Here is a 21,397-nt window from a genome sequence, read left to right as displayed (position 1 = left end):
GCTAACAAGCACCCGGGCTGGCGGCGAAGGATTTGTCGTGACAGATGCGCTCCAGCATCGCATTACTCGTCATCACCTTCCGTCAGCGTCTCGGCTCTTGCGACAGAAAAGAGAAGAAAACCCGTACACTACAGAACATTTGAAGCTAGGAGGCTACATAAAAAGCCAACTGCTTTGCTAGCGGCTAGCTGCTAGCTGACAGGGCAGTAAGTAGGTAGTATTGGTAGTATGTACAGTGGGCACCTGTTTCCGGAGCGAAAAACAGGGGAGAGGCCTTTTCTTTTCTTCCCTCCTTCTTCTTCCTTGGCTCATATTGTCCTCCGTCAATAAGCTGCAAGCTTGCATGGATTAAGGGTTGTCGCAGCAGCAGCCCAGCAGCCCAGCAAGCATCAAAGCGAAAAAAGCCCGCGCCGAACGAGCGCCAGGGGTACGAAGCCATGGAACCCGTTCTAGACCCAGTATGGACAAGGATGGCAGGGCATACCCTTGCCAGCGTCAATCCAATTCCCGATACTTGACATAACTCGAGCCAAGCCAGTGAGGAGATCATGCAGGTGTTCTGCTCGATGTTGTCTCTTGCTGGCTGTGGACTGTTCCGTCTTTCCCTACTCGCCCCCAGCTCTCTTGGGTTCGTCCGGTCGGTCGGATGACTTTCTCCGTTCGTCGCAGCATTCCCCATCCTCGGATTTGGCCATCCTCCATGTAGACTAGACTTTTTCCACCAACTACCAGTACCACGACGGCATGACGGTATTGCGTGCGTGCGTGCGTGCGTGCGTGCGTGCGTCTGTCTGTCTGTCTGTCTGTCTGTCTGTCTGTGTGCGTGTGCGCATTTGCACCACTACAGGTCGCCAATGTTCTAGATCCGGGCGGTCATATCATTGTCTTGTCAGAAAACCATACAGAAGTGGGCCGCCAGGGTGTTTGGCCCAAGACTTTTCCATGCCTTTTTCACCTAACGCGAGAAAGCTCACTCCACCTCCAATCCCACCTGCACTTCCCAGCTCGTATGTAAGCCGGCGGGTGGATGAGATGATGGGATGGTGCGATATTAGTGGAGTGGGGATTTTCTATCTGCTCGACACAAATCGGCGATGGCGACCGACAGGCTTCTTCGTCCTGGCCGTGTTTCTCTTGCTACGCCCGCCTGCTGGTGGGGCAGGCATAGCAGGCAACCGAGATGATCAACGATGTACGTGGTGGGATGTGTATATAGTACTAAAATCCAGCTGCACGGGTTTGGGGGAAAACTCCCCGTCATGACACTGCCGTCCTGGCTGTCCGGATGCTCCGTCGGTCTCGGGCTGAGAGAGCCTTCAGCGGTGGATCGCATGCCCGGTGGAGTGAGAGGATAGAACTTACCCATCAGACAGTAGAATATCAGGCATGAGTGGGATTCAAAGCAACCCAAAAGGAGGGGGGTTCGGTTCGAGGGGTCAATCAATTCTCACGGTGGATTTTGCTGCCAGCTGGGAACTTGCGGGATTCGCATCTGAAGCTCCAACAAGCATTCGAGCGGTGACAATAGTAAGCAATCGCGCGATTAGCCGTTAGATTAGTAGATAATAATACACTCTGTCCAGCCTTATTATATAGATCCAAAGTGAAACGAGCCCAGCTCACAAGCGGTGGCGCCTATCGCATAAGTCGTAATCCTCGTAATCCGTCGTCCAAAAAAGAAAATTGAAAAGAGACAAGGTGCCATGTAGCTCAGCCCATCAAACCTCCGTCTCAATGCCCGTCTCCTTTTCGCCATGGTGGAATATCCTCGACACGTTGCTCAACTTTGACAGCTTGGACCCGAGATAGTCGAACTCCCGAGCCACTCGCCACTGCATAATGCCGCGGTGCTTCCTGTGAAGTTGGTTCTTGTGGTCCCTGGTTTCGCATGTTAGTAAATAGAGCAACGGGTGGTGGAATGGCCAGGATCTGAAAGCCCGCCATGTAGGGAATAATCGTATAGATACATACGAATATCCGTCGGGGAGCAAGGCAAGGAGGGCGCTTACTTGTAGTCACGCATCTGGTTCCGGAACCCACGCGAACTGTCATCGGCATCGACGTGACCCGGCGCCATGACCGACGTGGCCGTGTCGACGGTGCCGTCGATCGGGTTCTTAAGAATGTTCTTGGCTTTCTTGAAACCCGACAGTGACACCACCGAGTTCGATTTCCCGTGTTTATTCCCGTCCTCGCCGTCCGAGTCAGAGCCAGAGTCAGAAGAATCCACGGAGGAATCATCATTTGTGTGCACCTTCAGCTTCTTCTTGGTCTGGCTGTCGACCTTCTTCGCATCATTTCCGTCGTCCGAGTCGTCCGAATCTGAGTCGGAGATCAGGCTATCGTCGCTATCGTCGTCGAGAGACTGATCAGTGACCGTGTCGAGGCACTCCATCACGCTCCGCATGTCGTCGCTCTTCGCCTTGGCCGCATAGCTCTTATGGTATCCCGACAGGCCGCGCCACAGCTTGAGCGAGATCTCGATCTCCCCTAGAGGTTGCTCGCCATCCTCCATGCCGCTGTAGGCGCAGCAGGACTCGGCCCGAGCTTGTGCCTCCTTTCCACCCTTCCACACCTTCACCGTGTGGGTCTCATCCTCTTCTTCTGTAATCCCCTGAAGCCAGAGCACCCCAAATGCCGGCGTCCTATCTGGTCCAAAGCTGCTTTGCCTCAACTCCATAACGAGCGGCGAAGAGTATCGCTTGCGCACCGGAAGGAACTGGGAGTCGATGTTGTTCTTTTGAACCCATTCACCGCTGGGTCCATTGTTGTTCGTGTACATTTTGCAGCGGCCCATGTTGGTGCGGAACTTGATACGATGACCCTTGAGGTTGTCCGGAAGACCCGACTTGGCTTTCGCCGTGCCTTTCAATTCAAGAGTGCCGTAGTCCCAACCGCGCAAGTGAGGTGGTAGGTGTAGTCCGACGCTTCTCCAAACGACACTTATCCTTGCTCGGCCGTAGCCAACTCCACCCACCAGGGGATAAGTTTCCATAATCTGGCTTCTTTTCGCAAGCAGCTTCTCGAGTGGAAGGTAAACAATACCAATCAGAGGATCGGCCTCTCTTTCGCGTGCGTCGCGAACCGCGATGATGACCTCGGTGTTTTTCCAATCCTGTTGCGGCTCGTCAGCAACTTGTTTTCGTTTAGCTAGCTTGAACTCAGCATCCCATGACTTACACGAACGAACTTCTCAGTTCCTGCGTTGAAGAACGGTTTCGAGTTCTTTGGCTTCGTTCTGGTCCGGTAGATCTTCCGGTGGTTCATGATAATGTTACAGTAACTGTCTGGCATGTCGTTATCTTGCTCAGCTTCGTCTTCCCGGTCCTCACCGCCGCCCTTGTCCTGTTTCTGGAGATTGTGTATCCCCAGACCCATTACATTATCTACAATGAACGTTAATAATCGATAGGTCTCCAAGGGAATTCCGCAATCACTTACGGATCTGGATACTCAAGATACCCGAGACAAGCTCGTCGCTGGGGGAGCAGAGCAGATCATCTCGTCCTCGAGCTCCGCCATATCCTGTGTCTTTTGCTGCATCACCTCCTCGTCGTCGGGGGTTTTGTTGGCTTCTCGAAGCTTTTCCTCCGCTGTCTTTGCCACATGCTCCTTGAGCTGGTCTCTAGTCTTGATCTCGGTGTTGACCGTCTGCTGCTCCAGTTGCTTCTCCGTGATCTTCGCCTTGGTGAAATACCCAACTGACCAAGACAGGGAACCAGCCATCTTCTCGGAAGAGTCTTGTCCATGGAAACGGTCTTCACGGTCCATGATCTTGTTGTGCGTCCTCTCATCGTGAATCAGAGATCTCAGATCAAGTTCCACTCGACCAAGATCATCATCAGCAGACATCTTGTCAGAGTCCCACAGGCCTAGGCGCAGTTTCTCCTCGGCATTCAGTTCCTCCGGTGACACAAGAATGCTGGCATACTCATGCCAATCAGGCTCCTGGCTTTTCTCGATAATGCGTGTAGAAGCGACCGGTTTGCCGAATTTGCCCCAAGAGACCGAAACGTAGGAATCACTGGATCCCTCGAACGGGCCAAAGCCGCCATCTCCTTGTTTGAAACCACGGGCCTGCTTAATGAAGATCCAAACCACCCCATGGCTGATTGTGTTTTTCTTGTAATCAGTTCCCACCAGCATGTCCTTGAGGTTGAGGGTAAGACTCTTTGGCGCCACGTATTCGGCCATTGCAGCATCAATGGCCGACTGGACGAAAGATGAGATGAGAGGCACATCCAGCATGTTGACGCTGTGCTTGGAAATCGGAACACACGAAATTCGAGCTCTGGGTTGGCCAAGAAATGTCAGAGTGCAGAGACTGACAAACGGCGGATCGGGCTTAACAAGATCGTCAGCAAGGCTTTTATCCATATACAATCCTCAGTCATGTAACAGGCACCGAGTGGGCAGTATGAAGACCATATATACATATCAAATGGAAGGTGTAGAGCAGGAGTGTTGGAACGAAGATGGTGTAAGACACTTACTGTAAGCTGTAACCGAGCCCGCATGATCGCAACGAACCCTCGCAATTCAACCCAAACTGGGACAGGTATACCCCCGGAAGGTAGAACTTGAGGTAAAGATGTGCGTTCTTTGCCTTTGCCTTGATGCCTTTCCCTGACGAGCGACTTCGGTAAGACAATGCGAGCTCCAGGTTGATGAAGTCACCCTCTTCAGCCTCCATGCCCGCACGTTCTTCCGGCGATTCGCCCTGCTCGTCTCCCGTCTTGATTCTGTCGTCCTGAGGGTTGTCCTCCGACTCGTCAGTACCTTGCTGCTTCTGGCCTCCTTCTTCTCCATTCTCGCCTTCTGCGTCGGTAGAATCCGAGCTCCCCGTCTTGGAGTTGTCGGGCTTTTCCAATCCACCATCCCGGTTAAGCGTCATGCTCGCGGCGCCGCTAGGCAGCCACCGGACCCCGAGGATGCGGATACCTTCATTCCCTTGGCCCATATCGTCGACCGACACCATCTTGACGACCTTGGGCAACGAGGCTTGCATAATATCTTCAATTTGGTCAATGAGAGACGAAAACAGGTCTGGGTTCACGATCGGCCAGATGGAGGCAATCAGACGGTTGAGCCACTGGACGGATTCGGGGAGCTCTGTGTCAGAGTCCAGCCTCGCATTTTCCTCGCGCTTCGATGCATCCCACACCTCGTCATCGAAGATCTCGTTAGCCTTCTTGCTGATCCATCGACCCATGCCCACAACCACGATACCTGCCGTTCCCAGGAACCCTGCGAGGGCGATTGCTGCATTTATCGAGGGGTGAAACCGGCCCCAGAACGAGGGAACAAAGAAGAACACGGCAGCGAAAAACCCAAGACTTCCCAAGCCTGCCCTGACTGCTTTCTGGTAGACAGTGGCCATTTCGCCCCTCAAATCTGCGAAATCGGGTGGTGGGAATAGCCTCTGCATCCCATTGAAGCCTCTTTGCAGACGGGCCTCTTCCTCATCAAGATGTTCGTCCGACTTAGAGGCTCCCTGTAGACCACTGGCTGTGTCATAGTCAGATCCCGGCTCTGCCTCGTTCTCCGGCACATGTTTCATATCTTTATCCTATATCAATGAGGTTAGCCCGCAGCACACTTGCCAGTTACCTGTGGGAAAGGGATTCTGGCTGGGTCATTTTGCCACAACTGAAGGAATAATACTTTCCAGCCGGTACTATAGTAATTGAGAGTCATAACACAACGGAATCAACGTACGGTCTGGTCATGGATGATAATGGGCAGATGGGTAACCGGATCAGTTACTTCACGTCCTCCTCCATGTCGTTTCGTTTTCTTCATTGCCTTGCGTTTCTCCTTTGGATCAAGCGTGCTGACGACAGCTTCGGTTGCGGTCTGTTCCTGCTCCTGGTTTTCACCGCCATTGCCACCACGTTGCCCGTGAGGCTGTTCCTGCCGTTGCTGCTGCTGGCTGCTGTTTGGCTGGTTCTGAGAAGGGTCTTTTTCGTCATCTGCGGCGACACCGGACATATCTCCGTCGCCGCCTGCCTTGTCGCCGCGTTCAGCCTCATTGCCTTGGTAGTGGTGGTTGGCTACCGGATATGGGTCATGGTCCGTCTTGCCGGCCTTGTCCTCGTCCTTGAAGATTGCCTTGACCGAGTCGTAGGCCCGCTTCGGCCTGGAGTCGTCCTCGGGGCCTTCTTGGGCCACCTCCGTCTCCCGCATCTGGCCCTCGAGCTCCCGTCGCTCGGCCCGGTACTTGGATATGGTGGGGATATGCTTCTTGCCCGCCCTAGGGTGGGCAAATTGCTTTTGCGCCTCATCCTCCTCGTTGAATTGATCTGATTGCGACATGTTGGGGGAGCGCAGCAGTTAAGGTGGGACAACCGTAGCACCACGCATAGATGTCGGGTGTGTGTAAGTAAGTATGTGTAGGTAAGAATGGATGGCAAGCAAAAAGAGTGGGCTGCGACAGGTTTCTTTACCGTGTAAGTAGGTAACCTAGGTTAGGACGTAGTAAGGAGCAAAAAGAAAGCAAGAGGAGAAATTGACGACGGTTGAGAGTCGCGTGATGTTGAAGCTGGATCTCGAAATCATGCACAGGTCAAGTTGGGGTGAGGCCAGCCTGTTGCTGTTTCAATTTCATTCAACGTTGAACTGCTTGTTTATGTGATATCAGCCCTGGAGCATTTGGTCCCCCATATCCTGCCTTTCTGGCGACAAGCATGGGACTCGTGTTACCTCACTGCCTTGTCACCAACCATGCTGCAAGGACACTACCTGCTGGCTAAAAGCGCAGTAAGGCACACACACACACACCACACAATTGACGTCGTGACAGCTCATGGCTCAGTGCGTGTAGGCAGGATGAGGTCATGCTGCCTCTGAAACAACCATGACATCCCTGTGGGCCTTGCCGGTTTGCCGTGCAATGTTTCGATGGATCTGCCCTGCGCGTACAAGCTTGGAATGCGTGAGCTTGGCTGGCTTGGCTTCTTTCAATGTTCTTTGAACAACGGCAAGTCTCCGAGGTCTGCCTTTTCGACTGTACCTACAGTCGATTGGGTAGGTGCTTAAAGTACATAAGCTACCTATATTCCAGGTCAGGATACGACAGATGAAATGTCCCGGTCCGGCTGATGCATCCAGCTTCGGTACTTGGACTTTATTTTTGGCTGCCTTACTTGCACCGATGTCCAGCATTTATGGACGCTAGCCAAACGGTGGCCCCACAAGCTCGGAAAGCCCCGCTTTGCCGCGTCATTTCTTTTGAGCCGCCAAGACAGAGACAGAAACAGAACCGCCTGGCACGCTGGGTGCTGGTGCTTGTGTCCTTCTTGTCTAAGGTTCTGTCTCCTCCGAGGCTGAAAAGGCTCTGCTCAGTGCTACAGTAGGGCTCGCCATTGGAGATCCACCGGCAAATCAGCGTCAATCAGACACTCCGGACTCATTTCCTGGGCCATATTGCCCGACGATCCGTTGGCACCATCGTCCTCACGGCACACGTGTCTCGGGCACTTGTCTGATCGCGATTCGATGTGACCCGTAATGTCAGGTCAGTAGATGCTTGATATGTACGTAAGTATCTCTCTCTACAAGTGGCAGCCTGGGTCCCATGACTGCTGTTCCGGCCCGCTTCGTTCCTGTATATACAACAAAACAGTACATATGTAGTGTGCAAGCTCTGAGAGCTCTGCGAGAGGCCATGTCTCCCCTATATCAAACCGTCGTCCATGAATCTTATAGCTTGGCCTGCTTGTCGCCAACCTCCGCCTTAGCCCTATCTCTGAGCTGCTTGCGCAGGATCTTGCCCGACTGTTGGGAGATGTCAGTAACCGAATATCTTAGAATGAGAGAATACCCCTATAGGAGCGAGTAAGACGTACCGGGTTCTTGGGGATTTCGTCAACAAACACAACACCACCGGCCAGCCGCTTATATCGCACCACTCGACCCTCCATCCACTGTGCAATCTCCTGCTCAGAGGCCTTGATTTCCGGGTTGGGCACAATGTAGGCACGCGGGACCTCTTCGCCGTCGATGGTCACCCCGACGACAGCCGCATCTGAGACGGCCTTGCTCTCCAGCAGGACCCCCTCGAGCTCCGCCGGCGCAACTTGGTTCCCCTTGACCTTGATCAACTCCTTGAGCCGGTCAACAACGTGCCAGAGGCCGCCCGGCTCGTATTTCTCGACGTAGGCGATATCGCCTGTCTTCAACCAGCGCGTACCGTCGTCGTCTACGTGGAGCGTAGCTGCGGTCGCCTCGGGCTTGTTCCAGTAGGACTTCAGCAAGGTAGGGCCGGTCACCCACAACTCGCCCCTCTCTCCGGCCTTGGTGATTTCGCCAGACCCATCGAGCCTCATGAGCCTTGCACTGCAATTAGGCAGCATCTCGCCAACAGCCTGACTCCGGTGGGCAATCCTTGGATCCCACGACATTGCCGTGCAAGTAACCTCGGTCATACCTTTTCATTCGCGAAGTTAGCAACGACCAGCCAGTCTAGGCTACGTAAACTACCCAGGAGATGTTTCTTTAGGTTGCACTTACCCCAGCCCTGGCGGATCTCGAAGGATCCCGGCGGCCACAGCTTGGTCACCTCGTCAGCGACGTCACCTGATAACGGTGCGGCGCCGCTGCCAATACTCGATGCTGCTGAGGTCGTACTTGCGCACGAGAGGGTGTTTCGCAAGAGCAACAACAATGGGAGGTACACAGTTCAGAGATGTGATTCTAAACCTTTGGACGTTCTCTAGGACCTTGACGAAATCGAACTTCGGCATCACGTACGTACTATCAAGATCATCAGCAAGCGGCCGGGAAACCCGTCGGACATGGGCCAGGACCCGTGTGTGCCCAAAGAGGGCCCCTGGTAGCTTCTGTGTAACTTACGGCACTCCGATCTTAGGATAGTTAACCGCGAAATAAGTTTGACCATAGGCATGGTACATGGGCAAGAAGCACAATGATCTCGCTTTCTTGTTGTTTTCTTCAAAATTCTCCTTCAGCTTCGTCATATAAATCACGCCAACGCCATTTGCGATATAGGAGCGGTGCGTGATCTCGACACCCTTGGGCACACCAGTCGTGCCCGAGCTGTAATTCAGGCAGCACGTGGTGTTCTTGGCGTCTGCAGGTACGAACCATTCGAAATTCTCGGCCTCGGCCTCGGGGGCGAGGAGCTCAGTCCAGTGCCGTGCCCCCAGCTGGGCCTTGCCGGGAACGGCGTCCAGCGCGGTGGCGTCAAAGCTGAAGCAGCGTTCCTTGGGCAGACCGGCTTGTTGGGCAGCCTCCAATGCAATGGGGATACTGGTGTCGGCCGCGATCAAGAACGACGCACCGCTGTCCTCCAACTGATAGGCGAGCTCTCGAGAGACAAAACTGGGGTTGGCCCCGGTGAAAACACCTGCAGGCTGTTTAGTAGATTGCTACTTAGCAAGGGTGTCAAATGAACACCGAATCGAATACAGTACCTCCAGCCATCAAAATCTGCAAATCTCAAGTTAGTCATCACGGCCCAAAAGTAAACGTCTCGGATGGTGAATTTGATAACGTCATGTAAGACACGGGAGAAGCCCCCGGGTCCTTGACGAGGAAATTCCGGGACGTACCCCCATGAAAACCACCGAGAAGAACAGGTTGTTTCCAGAAAACAACAGAACACGGTCGCCTGGCTGCAGTCCGGCCTTCTTCAGGCCCAAGGCCAATCGTTTGGCCCATAGGCGGTAGTCGCTCAAACTCAGGTGATGAGTATCTGGGCGTTCAGGGTCGATGAATATGGGCTTGTCCGAGAGAGGACCGGTGGAACTCTCGAAAAGCCATGTCTGGAGAGAACATGTCGGGATATCGACGTTCCAGCGCGAGTGGATTGTCATGGTCAGTGTGTGGTGTATGTGTCTCCGGTGAGACGACTACGGATCTTTTCTCGAATGTAAGACGACAAGCAGTGAATGATTAGTTTGAGCAGGTGACGAATAGGAAGGACTGCAGTCGAGAGAAGCGCTATGGCTGAAAGTGAATGCAGGAGGACTAGGACTGATAATTGCAAAGGGAAGATCGAGAAGGCTAGAAACGAATCACTGTGACGCAGAAGGCAAGGAGTAAGACAGTTTTGATATGACTTTCGGCAGAAGTCTTGGGACACTTGCTGGGCTGCAGGGCACTTATTATCAAGGTATGCTCGGCTAAGGGCGTTGGATGGAGAAGCTGCAGCCACGACGCCCTCCTTCAGGGCTGGCAGTCCGTCGCGCTCGCATCATCATCAGAGATACCAGGCACCATCTCGCGAGGAGGCGGGGGCGAATGGCAATGTGCCGTTTCGGGCCTCTTACCCACTTGATCTTGATCTGACCCATGGCAACCCATGGCGATCCCCGCATTAATTCCCGCGAGTCCGCGATGCCAATATGCGGAGAAGCTCAGCAAGCCGAGGCAGGCTTTTGATTTTCTCACTGTATTCGGTCGGAGCAAGCTCTAGCTGCATTGCTGGCACGGAGGGGAGACGTCGTGCATTGTGAGGCAGCGGTGTTGTTTTCCCTTTGCAGGCTTGTGTGAGCTGAATCTTAGTGGTTCTAGGCAGTTCAATGGACGAGCGCACGCACAATCAATCAGTACGACCCGCGGCTGTGGTTGAGGCGCACTCGCTAAAGAAAACGCCCCTGATGTCTCTCGACGATATCGAGGAAACCACTTGTCTCCTGACGGGACTTCCGGTACAGGCCGTCTAGTGTCTATTTGAAGCCATTGATGATCGTCACTTGCCTTTCAGTACGTACCCGTATTCTCAGTACATAAGGAAGGTCGGGAGACGAGATTGAGATTGTCCAAAACATCCATGCCACCTGGAAAGCATTGGTTGTACATCCTCGGCTAATGGCAAAGTCGAGGCCCCGCGGCGTATTTTTAGCATTGGCCAGGTCTCACCCATTTTCTCGAGATCGATTTTGTGAATGTGTAACTCTGTCACAGCTCGGAGAATTATATTTACTTGGGACGCACACGGACAGGTGATTCGAGAAAATGAAACGAACATGATGATGATGGCTTTGGCGGTGTGCCGTCTCTACCTATTTACATATGTACTTCACTTTTAATTGTGGCCTCGGACGCTCGCTTATTCGTTTTTTCTTCACGTTAACGGACAAGGCGAAGACTTCACATTCAAGTCGGATGAGTACCCATCGACGAGCTCGAAAGAATGGACAGTGATGCAGTTGAATTGTGACAGATGCGGCTACGAGCCACCGACCCCTTCCTATTGGGGTGGGGTCAACATCCGCCCATAGACACCACTGCACCTAGCCGAACCTCTGCAATCTGTACATGCCATGTGTGTGTGTGTGTGTCAAACCAATCAACTGTGAAGACCGAGCCAATGGGAAGCCGGATATGGCAAACCGGCAAACCGGTGGGAGAGACTGCATACAGCAGGACAGTTGTCTCAGATGGGTGTTGTTGCATGATGTTATTCATTCGGCCTATCTCGCTGGCCTGGCCTGGGCCTGCTGCCTGCTGCCTGCTGCCTGCTGCCTGCTGCCTGCTGCCTGCTGCCTGCTGCCTGCTGCCTGCTGCCTGCTGCCTGCTGCCTGCTGCCTGCTGCCTGCTGCCTGCTGCCTGCTGCCTGCTGCCTGCTGCCTGCTGCCTGCTGCCTGCTGCCTGCTGCCTGCTGCCTGCTGCCTGCTGCCTGCTGCCTGCTGCCTGCTGCCTGCTGCCTGCTGCCTGCTGCCTGCTGCCTGCTGCCTGCTGCCTGCTGCCTGCTGCCTGCTGCCTGCTGCCTGCTGCCTGCTGCCTGCTGCCTGCTGCCTGCTGCCTGCTTGGGTCGCATGTGCGCTTCCGCGCTTCCGAAGACAGGTCAATCAATCAACACTGGATAGGCTAGAGACCAGCAGGGTTGTTTTCTTCTTCGAGGTTGCCCAGCTTGGGATGCATCAGAATGGCGAGCTTACCCTCATGCAGATCATGTCTCGGCTGGCGACCAGCAATGAATCGGCAATAGTAGAGATATACCGCTGCATTCTATACTACCATGCCATTTATGAATAATCCCGCAACTACAACCACCTGTCAACAGCCAAGTTGTTGGTTTCTTTTGGTAGCCCTAGGCCTCGTTAACTCTACCTACTTTCTAACCGAGCTGCCTGTACCTACCAGGACTCCAGGGGTGTTTTAGCCGCATTAGCCTCTTCTAGTCAGGTCCGGGGCTCCAGGTTTGGTGGAAGTGATGCTTGATGTAAGTAAATCCAAAAGAGGTATCTACGAGGCAATTGAGAGTGTACTCGGCACAGTAGGTACATACCTAGGGTAGGTAAGTAAGTACATCTAGTAAGCCCTTTGGCGACAGCAGATGATGGACTTGTTCGTCTGGAGAGGCATACTGACTTGTCACCCTGCATGTTTTGGTAGCATGGTATATTGAGTAGGTATGGGTGGATGGATGGATGCAGGCAGATCCAACAGTGACATGCAGAAGGGCCTACATGAAATAATTTGAGTTGCAGACCGCTACAACTTGACTTCCTCATTAGGGCGTCTACAAGTACGACTCTTCTGCCAATGAGCAAGTATCCAATCACGCCTTCAATACCCCACCGGATCAACAGCAATAGTGCATGTTCCAACGTCTAGTCATTGGCGGGGAGAAGTCGCTAAGGAAGGTAGAGTCGAACCACGTAACCCTTATCATGGACCTTGTTCTTGGCGAGTCTTGAGTCCGATCAAATGTACGTTGATTGACCGAATCAGTCTTGTCACATTGCCTCAAGCCGTCATTGGCTCCAGCGTGCCTAGCCTTCCGCTTGAGCCTCCTAGAGCACCCCCGAGTCTCCGACTCGGCCGTTCGGCCTTGGACTGGTTCTGCGCATAAAAGGAGTCAAGTTGACTACTCGTCCCTACACCTCGAGTTCCCAGACTTGTCACTCCTGATCTAAGTTAATTCACTCTCGGCCGACTTGACGTAGAAACCGTCACATCACATCAAGCAGCGTTTACGCTGGGAAAAACAACTCTATGTTTTCCAACCTTCTTAACAGCTCTCACAATCAACACGCCGGAGCTCGTTGCTCTTCCCCCGGTTCAGCAGCGGACTCAGCCCCTTACACACCATAAATCCATACTCCTTGCCAAGAAAGAAGAAACATTAATCGTACCACAACATGGCTCCGCATGCTGATGTGAACATGGGCTCCGGCGGCGTGCTGAACGGCGTCTCGTCTCCCCCGGTTTCGGACCTGCTCTTCAAGAACACGTCTCCCAATGTCTCGTATACCGACGACGAGATTCGTTCCCGCTACACTTACCGCACTACCAGTGTCGCCAAGCAGCCCAACGGTCAGTATCAAGTCACCCCTAAGGCGCAGATCTATGACTTCAAGGTGGGCCGCAAGGTCCCCAGAGTCGGCATGATGCTTGTCGGCTGGGGTGGCAACAACGGCACGACCGTTACGGCTGGCATCATGGCCAACCGACGCAACATGACGTGGGAGACCCGCGAGGGTCCCCGTGCTGCCAATTACTATGGCTCCGTCGTCATGGGCTCGACCATGAAGTTGGGCACTGACCCCGAGACCAGCAAGGACGTCAATATCCCCCTGAACCAGGTCCTCCCGATTGTTCACCCGGATGATCTCGTGATCGGGGGTTGGGATATCTCGGGCATGAACATGGCCGACGCCATGGACAGAGCTGCCGTTCTGGAGCCGACCCTGAAGGCCCAGCTGAAGAAGGAAATGTCGTACATGGTGCCCCTGCCCAGCATCTACTACCCCGACTTCATCGCTGCCAACCAGGAAGACCGTGCAAACAATGTCCTCGAGGGATCCAAGGCTTGCATGGCACATGTCGACAAGATCCGCAGCGATATCAAGTTAGTAGGATCAATGCTCAACGTGCCGTGCTTAGACTCTAACACGATTCCAGGGACTTCAAGGCCAAGAACGGATTGGACAAGGTGATTGTGCAGTGGACTGCGAACACGGAGAGATATGCGGACATCATTGAGGGCGTCAACGATACAGCCGACAACCTGCTCAAGGCGATTGAGACCGGCCACGAAGAGGTCTCTCCCTCAACCGTCTTCGCTGTTTCCTGTATCCTCGAGCAAGTCCCCTTCATCAACGGTTCTCCCCAGAACACGTTCGTCCCGGGTGCGATAGAGCTCGCCGAGAGGCACGGCGCCTTCATCGGCGGCGACGACTTCAAGTCGGGTCAGACCAAGATGAAGTCGGCCCTCGTCGACTTCATGATCAACGCCGGCATCAAGCTTACCTCGATCGCGAGCTACAACCATCTCGGAAACAACGACGGCAAGAACCTGAACTCGCACAAGCAGTTCCGTTCCAAGGAGATCTCTAAATCCAACGTGGTGGACGACATGGTCGAGGCCAACCATGTACTGTACCCGGAAAAGGGAGAGAAGCCCGACCACTGCGTCGTCATCAAGTACATGCCGGCGGTTGGCGACAACAAGCGCGCCCTTGATGAGTACTACGCCGAGATCTTCATGGGCGGCCATCAGACCATCTCGTAAGTCGACTTGGGATTTAAAATCGATAACACCTATCAGCAGCTACAGTTACTGACAATACCCCAATTTAGTCTCTTCAATGTATGCGAGGATTCCCTTCTGGCATCCCCGCTGATCATTGACCTGGTCTTGATTGCCGAGTTGATGACCCGAGTTCAGTGGAGATCCTGCTCTGAAGACGGAACTGCGACTACGGAGTACAAGGGCTTCCATAGTGTGCTGAGCATCCTGAGCTACATGCTCAAGGCCCCTCTCACACCACCGGGCACGCCCGTCGTCAACGCCCTGGCCAAGCAGCGTGCTGCTTTGACTAACATCTTCCGTGCGTTCGTCGGGCTGGAGCCGGAGTCGGATATGAGCCTGGAGCACAAGCTCTTCTAAAACCTAGTAGCGTAACGTCAGGCTGAGAAGATGGGGCAAAGCTCGAGGAGATGAGGAGAGAACTTGAGAAGCGCAATGTTCTTAGGTGATAGAAATTTATCCCAGAGGCACGGTGTTACTCAACGCCTTGAAATGGACGGAATTCAACATCCGAGACCATGTTATTCTGATATCTCAGCATTGAATCTGATCCTAGCATAGGTCGATACTACCGAGATATTCACACAGTCACCACTTGTGTTTGAACTACTACATTACTTAGTTCCAGTGTTCTGTTATGATTTGACAAAGCCGTGCGCTCTTCATTCGACCTTATGCTGCCTTCGCCATGAATGAAGGGGGGTGTCCCTCGGTGTCGCCCTTGATTTGCACGACACCAACTGGATATCGTTTTAGGATGATTAATTTCCAGTAGCTAAGCGGTTGACTATGCCGTCCTTCGACAAAACAACTCATAGAATGCAACTTTGATTAGCTACATCAGTGCTTCTCCAGCGAAACTGACTAATAAAACGTTACAAACTTCAAGGCTTTGGTGCCTCTGAAATCCTCTTGTATGCCTTGATGACCTCTGGAAGTCCTGCCATATTGGAGAGCCATTTCGCAACACTGGGATAGGGATCCAGGCTGATTCCAGCAAACTGGGGCATATTTGGTTAGCAATCGTCGCTATTGACAGGTTGGTTAGGGGACCAGGGGGTGAATACCTTGTGCTGCCTAACCCAAGGCTCAAATTGCAGGTCGACTGCCGTGACGCCGCCAGGGATGATACTCTCGGCGAGGGTCTTCTTGAGCTGCCCCTCGAGGACGCTGTAGCAACGCTCCGTCTGCTCGACGTATCGCTTCAACGCATCATCGTTCTTGGTGGGGTTGTAGTGCCTGCAAGAAGAGTGATGAGTAAGTAATCAACATGGCGATCTTACGAGTTCAAGGGGCAGACAGTTTGCCCTGTCCCTCCCCCTCTCCGTGTTAAAATAAAAAAGCTCAACTGGAAGTATTTACCTGTACCAATTCGTCTGGCCCGTCATGGGGCCCAAGGTGGTCAGGAGAAACATGTTCCACTTGTCAAAGTCGACCTTGTCTTGCTCGCTGCTGCCCCGGGGCCCGAGCTTGTTCGCCTTGTCGTAGACGCGTAGTAGGTAGGCCATGCAGGCGCCCGACTCCCAGCTGACGACGCCCGTGTTGGGGTCCTCGAGGGCCGGCACGCGGCCGTTCTCGTTCAGCGCGAGGAAGGCGGCGCCCTTGACGCCCTTCTGCGGGTCGTCGCCAAAGTCCCACATCTTGACCTCGTACGGGACCCCCAGGAACTCGAGGGCCTCGGCGATCTTGATGGGGTTCGGCCCTGTGGCGTGGGCGTGCAGGATGAGGGGCTGGGGACTCATTTTTGCTAATGTAGAGGTGTGTTTGGGTGTTGGTAGTATACTGGCTACTGACAATATCATTACACCAAAGATGAAGGGGTTATGTGAGCTGTGAAGTTTGGATATTTGTAATGCACTCCGTCGACTTCATCCGAGTCCCTCACGTCATGGTGGGGACGACTGTGTGCTGTACTCCAAATCTACTACATACAGACTCTAGATCATGTGGGGAAGGGCAGCGATGAGATTGATGAGCGAGGCATGAAGCATGGCCAAACAACATGTTGAAGTATCAAATGTGCATCGATCTAGCATATGCCAGGATGCGTCGCAGAGGGCAGCAGTGTGGTGTGCTGCCATGGAAAGCAGGAGGTAGGGCGCATTTTGTGAGGTATGAGCACTGCTCTCACGCTCTCACCAGGCTATTCTGTACTGTACGGATCAAGGACAATTGTCCGATTAGAATAATGCGTATTTTCAGACGTTTATTCCACTTAAAAACAGCAATTTAATTGGATAAAATGGCGTATCAATTATTCCCGGAAGTATTAGGTGAAAAGCAGCGATTTCGCCATCAAGGAGATACCGACTGCAGTGCACTTGGCTTCATACCTCGTACCCAAGCTAAAAGGTGCCTGGCATTTTTTTCATGTCCGCATCCGAATGAGAATGAGAATGGGAATGGGACAGATTGCCGACCTGATATAATACCTACATACTTGCTATTCTGCCAGCATACGGAGTGGTCACTTGGATCGGGAATGTCATTGCATGAGCTGGAGTTCTACTATAGAAACACGGCAAGAAACTGTCCGAGTGTTGTCTTCTTATCTTTAGTGTATAGGGTTAATCCATCCGCCAACATCCAAGCAATCCGTACTCGTCCTTAGATACTAGAGTGCTGTCGAATAGCATGCATACGTACCCATTCCAGAAGTTTTCGTAGTGAGGACTCGCTTCACGAACATCTCACTTCTTAGAATTCATAAGCCACAACAAGTACACCAACACATGCAAATATCCTATCAAGCCACCTCAACACCTTGATTTAGAATACATTTAACAAATGTTTCATTTTATTAAACAGTGAAAGACTAGAGCTTCAACTGTTGCGTCGTTTCCTTCAATTGATGAATTACATCCATCCATCCATCCATCCATCCATACAAATAGGTACACAGCCACATGAGATGAGGCTGCCGCCTAGCAACCGAGAGAGAGAGAGAGAGAGAGAGAGAGAAGAAAGACAGAGCAGAAGGTCCATTAAGTTTTAAAGGGAAAGGACGCGCCAAGCTACGTGCTGGTCTCCACTTCTTTCGCGTTGCAGCAGCGCCGATGGCACCTGCACCTTGCGAAGAACGCCTCGTTACCTGAAAGGGAGCTATCGAGCCAATTCCTCTCCCATATCTTTTTTCGGCAGGGAGGCACTTCGTCCTGCAGCCTTTCCCTTCTGTCATCCAACATCAACTCCTCCACCGTCGCACATCGCCATCTCGAACTTGCGCGATTATCGTCGCGTCATCCTCCAAGATGGCTGATAACGTCAAGATCGACGGAAAGCTCTTCCAAGAGCGCATCAACCATTTCGTTGGTGCCTGGAAGAATGACAAGCGCGCCGGCGACCAGCTCTTCTCGGGCGTCTCCTCCATCCTCATCATGATGGGAAAGGTCGACGATCCCGTCTTCCACAAGAACAATTCCATGCATGTACGTCCAAACTCCAATTCTGCGCCATCTCCAGCGCAACGACCCGAGCCGACCTCCAAGCAAATACTGACGATGCCTGCGCTCTTAGTTCTGGCTCCTAGGCTACGAATTCCCCACGACCCTCATGCTGTTCACCATCGACTGCCTCTACATCATTACTACGTCCAAGAAAGGTATTGATTCTCGCATCAATGCCCGGGGCTTAGATTAACTCGTTGACTTTTTTCCGCAGCTAAACACTTGGAACAACTGAAGGGCGGGCGCTACCCCATCGAGGTTCTAGTTCGAGGAAAGGACGCTGCTGAAAACGAGAAGCTTTTCGTCAAAATCGCCGACATCATTAACGAAGCTGGCAAGAAAGTTGGCGTCATCACAAAAGACTCCTCCAAAGGACCCTTCGTCGACGAGTGGAAGAAGGTTTTCGAGGAGAAATGCAAAGACGCCGAACCCACAGATATCTCGGCTGCCCTATCGGCAGCTGCCTTGGCGGTCAAAGATGAGTCAGAGCTGCGTGCCATGCGAGCCGCCTCCAAGGCCTGCGTGGCTCTGATGAACCCCTACTTCCTCGACCAGATGTCCGATATCCTTGACCAGGAAAAGAAGGTGAAGCACAGCGCATTGGCCAACAAGGTAGACGGCAAGCTGGACGATGCCAAGTGGTGGAAGACGGTTGAGCTTCCCAACAAGCAAAAGCTGCCCTCCGACTTCGACCCAGCTAATCTCGACTGGGATCTTGGCCCCGCCGTACAAAGTGGCGGCAAGTACGATCTTAAGCTCGTAGCCGAACCCAACGACGACCCTCTGCATGCCGGCATCATCATCGCTGGCATGGGCTTGCGATACAAGTCGTACAGTTCCGTCATTGCTCGGACATTCCTCGTAGACCCCAACAAAACACAAGAGAGCAACTACAAGCTTCTTTTTGCCATCCACAACCTAGTACTGAAGGAGGTTCGAGATGGCGTCAGCGCAAGCGATGTGTACAAGAAGGCCATTGGCATGGTGAAAGCAAAGAAGCCCGAGCTGGAGAAGCACTTCTTGAAGAACGTCGGTGCCGGTATTGGTCTGGAGAGCAAGGACGCCACGCTTGTTCTCAACGCCAAAAGCTCACGAACTCTGAAGGATGGCATGGCTCTCTGCATCACAACCGGTTTCACCGACATTGAAAACCCGCAGCCCCAGGACAAACAGAGCAAAACATACTCATTGGTCATCACAGACACAATCCGTGTGACCAGCACCGAGGCTGTTGTGTTTACTGGCGACGCTCCTACCGAGCTCGATGCTACTTCTTTCTTCTTCAAGGATGAGGAAGACGAGAAACCAACCCCCAAGAAGGAGAAGAAGGACGGTCGGGTTGGTGCTGTTGCCACCAAGAACATCACCAACACCCGATTACGTTCGGAGCGCACAGCACAGGTGAACGAGGATCAAGAAAAGAGGCGCCATGAACACCAGAAGGAGCTGGCTAACAGGAAGCAAGAAGAAGGCTTGGTCCGGTTTGCCGAGTCCATTAATGACCAAAACGGCACCGAGGTCAAAAAGTTCAAGAAGTTCGAGTCCTACAAGCGAGATAACCAGTTTCCTTCCAAGGTCAAGAACTTGGAGATTGTCGTGGACCAGAAGAATGGTACCGTCATTCTACCGGTGATGGGCCGGCCGGTGCCTTTCCACATCCATACCATCAAGAATGCCAGCAAGAACGACGAGGGAGAGTGGTCCTTCCTTCGAATCAATTTCCTTTCGCCAGGTCAGGGAGTTGGCCGTAAGGATGATCAGCCTTTCGAAGACGCGACCGCTCAGTTTGTTAGAAGCTTGACCTTCCGTTCTTTGGATGGCGACCGCTACGAAGACATCGCAGCTCAAATCTCCAACATGAAGAAAGAGGCGACCAAGAAGGAGCAGGAGAAGAAGGACATGGAGGATGTCGTCGAGCAGGAGAAACTTGTCGAGATAAGGAGTAAGTCGGCCGTGGTCCCTGTAACCTGACATTTGCTAACATTCTCTAGATCGACGTCCTGCTGTGCTCGACAATGTGTTCATTCGTCCTGCAATGGAGGGCAAGCGTGTTCCCGGCAAGGTCGAGATTCACCAAAACGGTCTCCGATACCAGTCTCCTCTCAGTAGCCAGCAGAGGGTGGACGTGCTCTTCTCCAACATTCGCCATCTCTTTTTCCAGCCCTGCCAGCATGAGTTGATTGTCATTATACACATTCACCTCAAGGATCCTATTCTCATTGGCGGCAAGAACAAGAAGACGAAGGACGTCCAATTCTATCGGGAGGCTACAGATATCCAGTTTGATGAGACTGGTAACCGCAAGAGAAAGTACCGGTACGGTGACGAGGACGAGTTCGAGCAAGAACAGGAAGAGCGCAGACGTCGGGCCGAGCTGGACAAGCTCTTCCAGAACTTTGCTAGCAAGATTGCCGACGCCGGTAAGAATGAGGGCTTTGAGCTGGACATGCCTTTGCGGGAGCTCGGCTTCAACGGTGTGCCGTTCCGCAGTAACGTCTACATTCAACCAACTACGGATTGCTTGATCCAGGTAACAGAACCGCCGTTTATGGTGATTACTCTCGAAGACATCGAGGTCGCCCACCTGGAACGTGTGCAGTTTGGTCTCAAGAACTTTGATCTCGTGTTTGTATTCAAGGACTTCACGAGAGCCCCCCTTCCACGTCAACACGATTCCCGTGGAGTCGATCGAGGACGTCAAGGAATGGCTTGATAGCAGTGACATTGCTTTCACTGAAGGTCCTCTCAACCTCAACTGGCCCACTATCATGAAGACGGTCACAGCCGACACGCATCAGTTCTTCGTTGACGGTGGCTGGAAGTTCTTGGCCAACGACAGCGATGATGAGGACGCAGAGGAAGAGGATGAGGAGTCAGCCTTCGAGATGGACGACAGCGACCTGGACGAGGTCTCGGAGTCTGAGGAGGACTCGGACTTCGACAGCAACGCATCTGCCGAGGCTAGCGAAGAGGAGGATGATGACGACGAAGAGGAAGGTGAAGACTGGGACGAGCTCGAGAAGAAGGCGAAGCGCAAAGACCGCGAGAGTGGCCACGAGGAAGAGGAGAAAAGTCGAAGCAAGAAGCAGAAGCGCCGTTAAGGTCCAAGTCACACAGATTCATGTATAACTTGGGGCTCCGTTGATGATAACGGGGTACTCAGTTAAGGTGCGAGGCAGTAGTCTACGATCATCTACGAAGAGCCAGTTTCTACTATGTGATGCGGCGGTTTGGCAGCGAGCGGGCTGGCTTCACGAGGCTGGGAGTATGCACAGTTGGTTGCGCATAGGTCGAGACCCCCCTATATTGTGTGTATGATTTATTGGATCGATGGCAGAGACACGGAAGTCTCTAAGGGCTTAACGAGTTGAGACAGCAGACGGTTGCAAGCCTTGAGTTATGCGTCATGAGCACTTTGCGGTTGAGCAGTCTGGAATACTGACATGGC

At 53.0% G+C, this 21,397-nt stretch overlaps 5 protein-coding genes across 5 annotated transcripts; 2 read left to right on the top strand and 3 right to left on the bottom strand.

Annotated features, from left to right (window-relative positions):
- Window positions 1–1,718: 1,718 nt before the first annotated feature.
- On the bottom strand, window positions 1,719–6,315 carry PG986_007530 (uncharacterized protein; the record flags this gene model as incomplete). The annotated part of the gene is made up of 6 exons (XM_066843752.1): window positions 1,719–1,878; window positions 2,010–3,115; window positions 3,181–3,414; window positions 3,463–4,366; window positions 4,494–5,569; window positions 5,719–6,315. 6 exons carry the CDS (start codon window positions 6,313–6,315, stop codon window positions 1,719–1,721), a joined length of 4,077 nt encoding a protein of 1,358 aa, XP_066699864.1.
- A 1,386-nt stretch (window positions 6,316–7,701) lies between these two features.
- PG986_007529 (AMP-binding enzyme) lies at window positions 7,702–9,836 on the bottom strand (the record flags this gene model as incomplete). The annotated part of the gene is made up of 7 exons (XM_066843751.1): window positions 7,702–7,776; window positions 7,848–8,428; window positions 8,512–8,551; window positions 8,586–8,754; window positions 8,854–9,367; window positions 9,435–9,450; window positions 9,573–9,836. The coding sequence occupies 7 exons, from the start codon at window positions 9,834–9,836 to the stop codon at window positions 7,702–7,704; spliced, it is 1,659 nt and encodes a 552-aa protein (XP_066699863.1).
- Window positions 9,837–13,112: 3,276 nt separating this feature from the next.
- PG986_007528 (uncharacterized protein) lies at window positions 13,113–14,863 on the top strand (the record flags this gene model as incomplete). The annotated part of the gene is made up of 3 exons (XM_066843750.1): window positions 13,113–13,822; window positions 13,876–14,481; window positions 14,554–14,863. 3 exons carry the CDS (start codon window positions 13,113–13,115, stop codon window positions 14,861–14,863), a joined length of 1,626 nt encoding a protein of 541 aa, XP_066699862.1.
- Window positions 14,864–15,387: 524 nt separating this feature from the next.
- PG986_007527 (uncharacterized protein) lies at window positions 15,388–16,245 on the bottom strand (the record flags this gene model as incomplete). The annotated part of the gene is made up of 3 exons (XM_066843749.1): window positions 15,388–15,504; window positions 15,586–15,742; window positions 15,866–16,245. 3 exons carry the CDS (start codon window positions 16,243–16,245, stop codon window positions 15,388–15,390), a joined length of 654 nt encoding a protein of 217 aa, XP_066699861.1.
- A 1,509-nt stretch (window positions 16,246–17,754) lies between these two features.
- PG986_007526 (uncharacterized protein) lies at window positions 17,755–21,050 on the top strand (the record flags this gene model as incomplete). The annotated part of the gene is given in 5 exon segments (XM_066843748.1): window positions 17,755–17,931; window positions 18,020–18,104; window positions 18,164–19,891; window positions 19,941–20,574; window positions 20,588–21,050. The coding sequence occupies 5 exon segments, from the start codon at window positions 17,755–17,757 to the stop codon at window positions 21,048–21,050; spliced, it is 3,087 nt and encodes a 1,028-aa protein (XP_066699860.1).
- Window positions 21,051–21,397: the final 347 nt, after the last annotated feature.

Source organism: Apiospora aurea (assembly GCF_038362705.1).
Source record: "Apiospora aurea strain CBS 24483 chromosome Unknown utg000005l_segment0_segment0, whole genome shotgun sequence".
NCBI classification, from domain to species: domain Eukaryota; kingdom Fungi; phylum Ascomycota; class Sordariomycetes; order Amphisphaeriales; family Apiosporaceae; genus Apiospora; species Apiospora aurea.
Note: the sequence above shows the minus strand (reverse complement) of the source record. Positions and strands in the feature narration are given on the sequence as shown.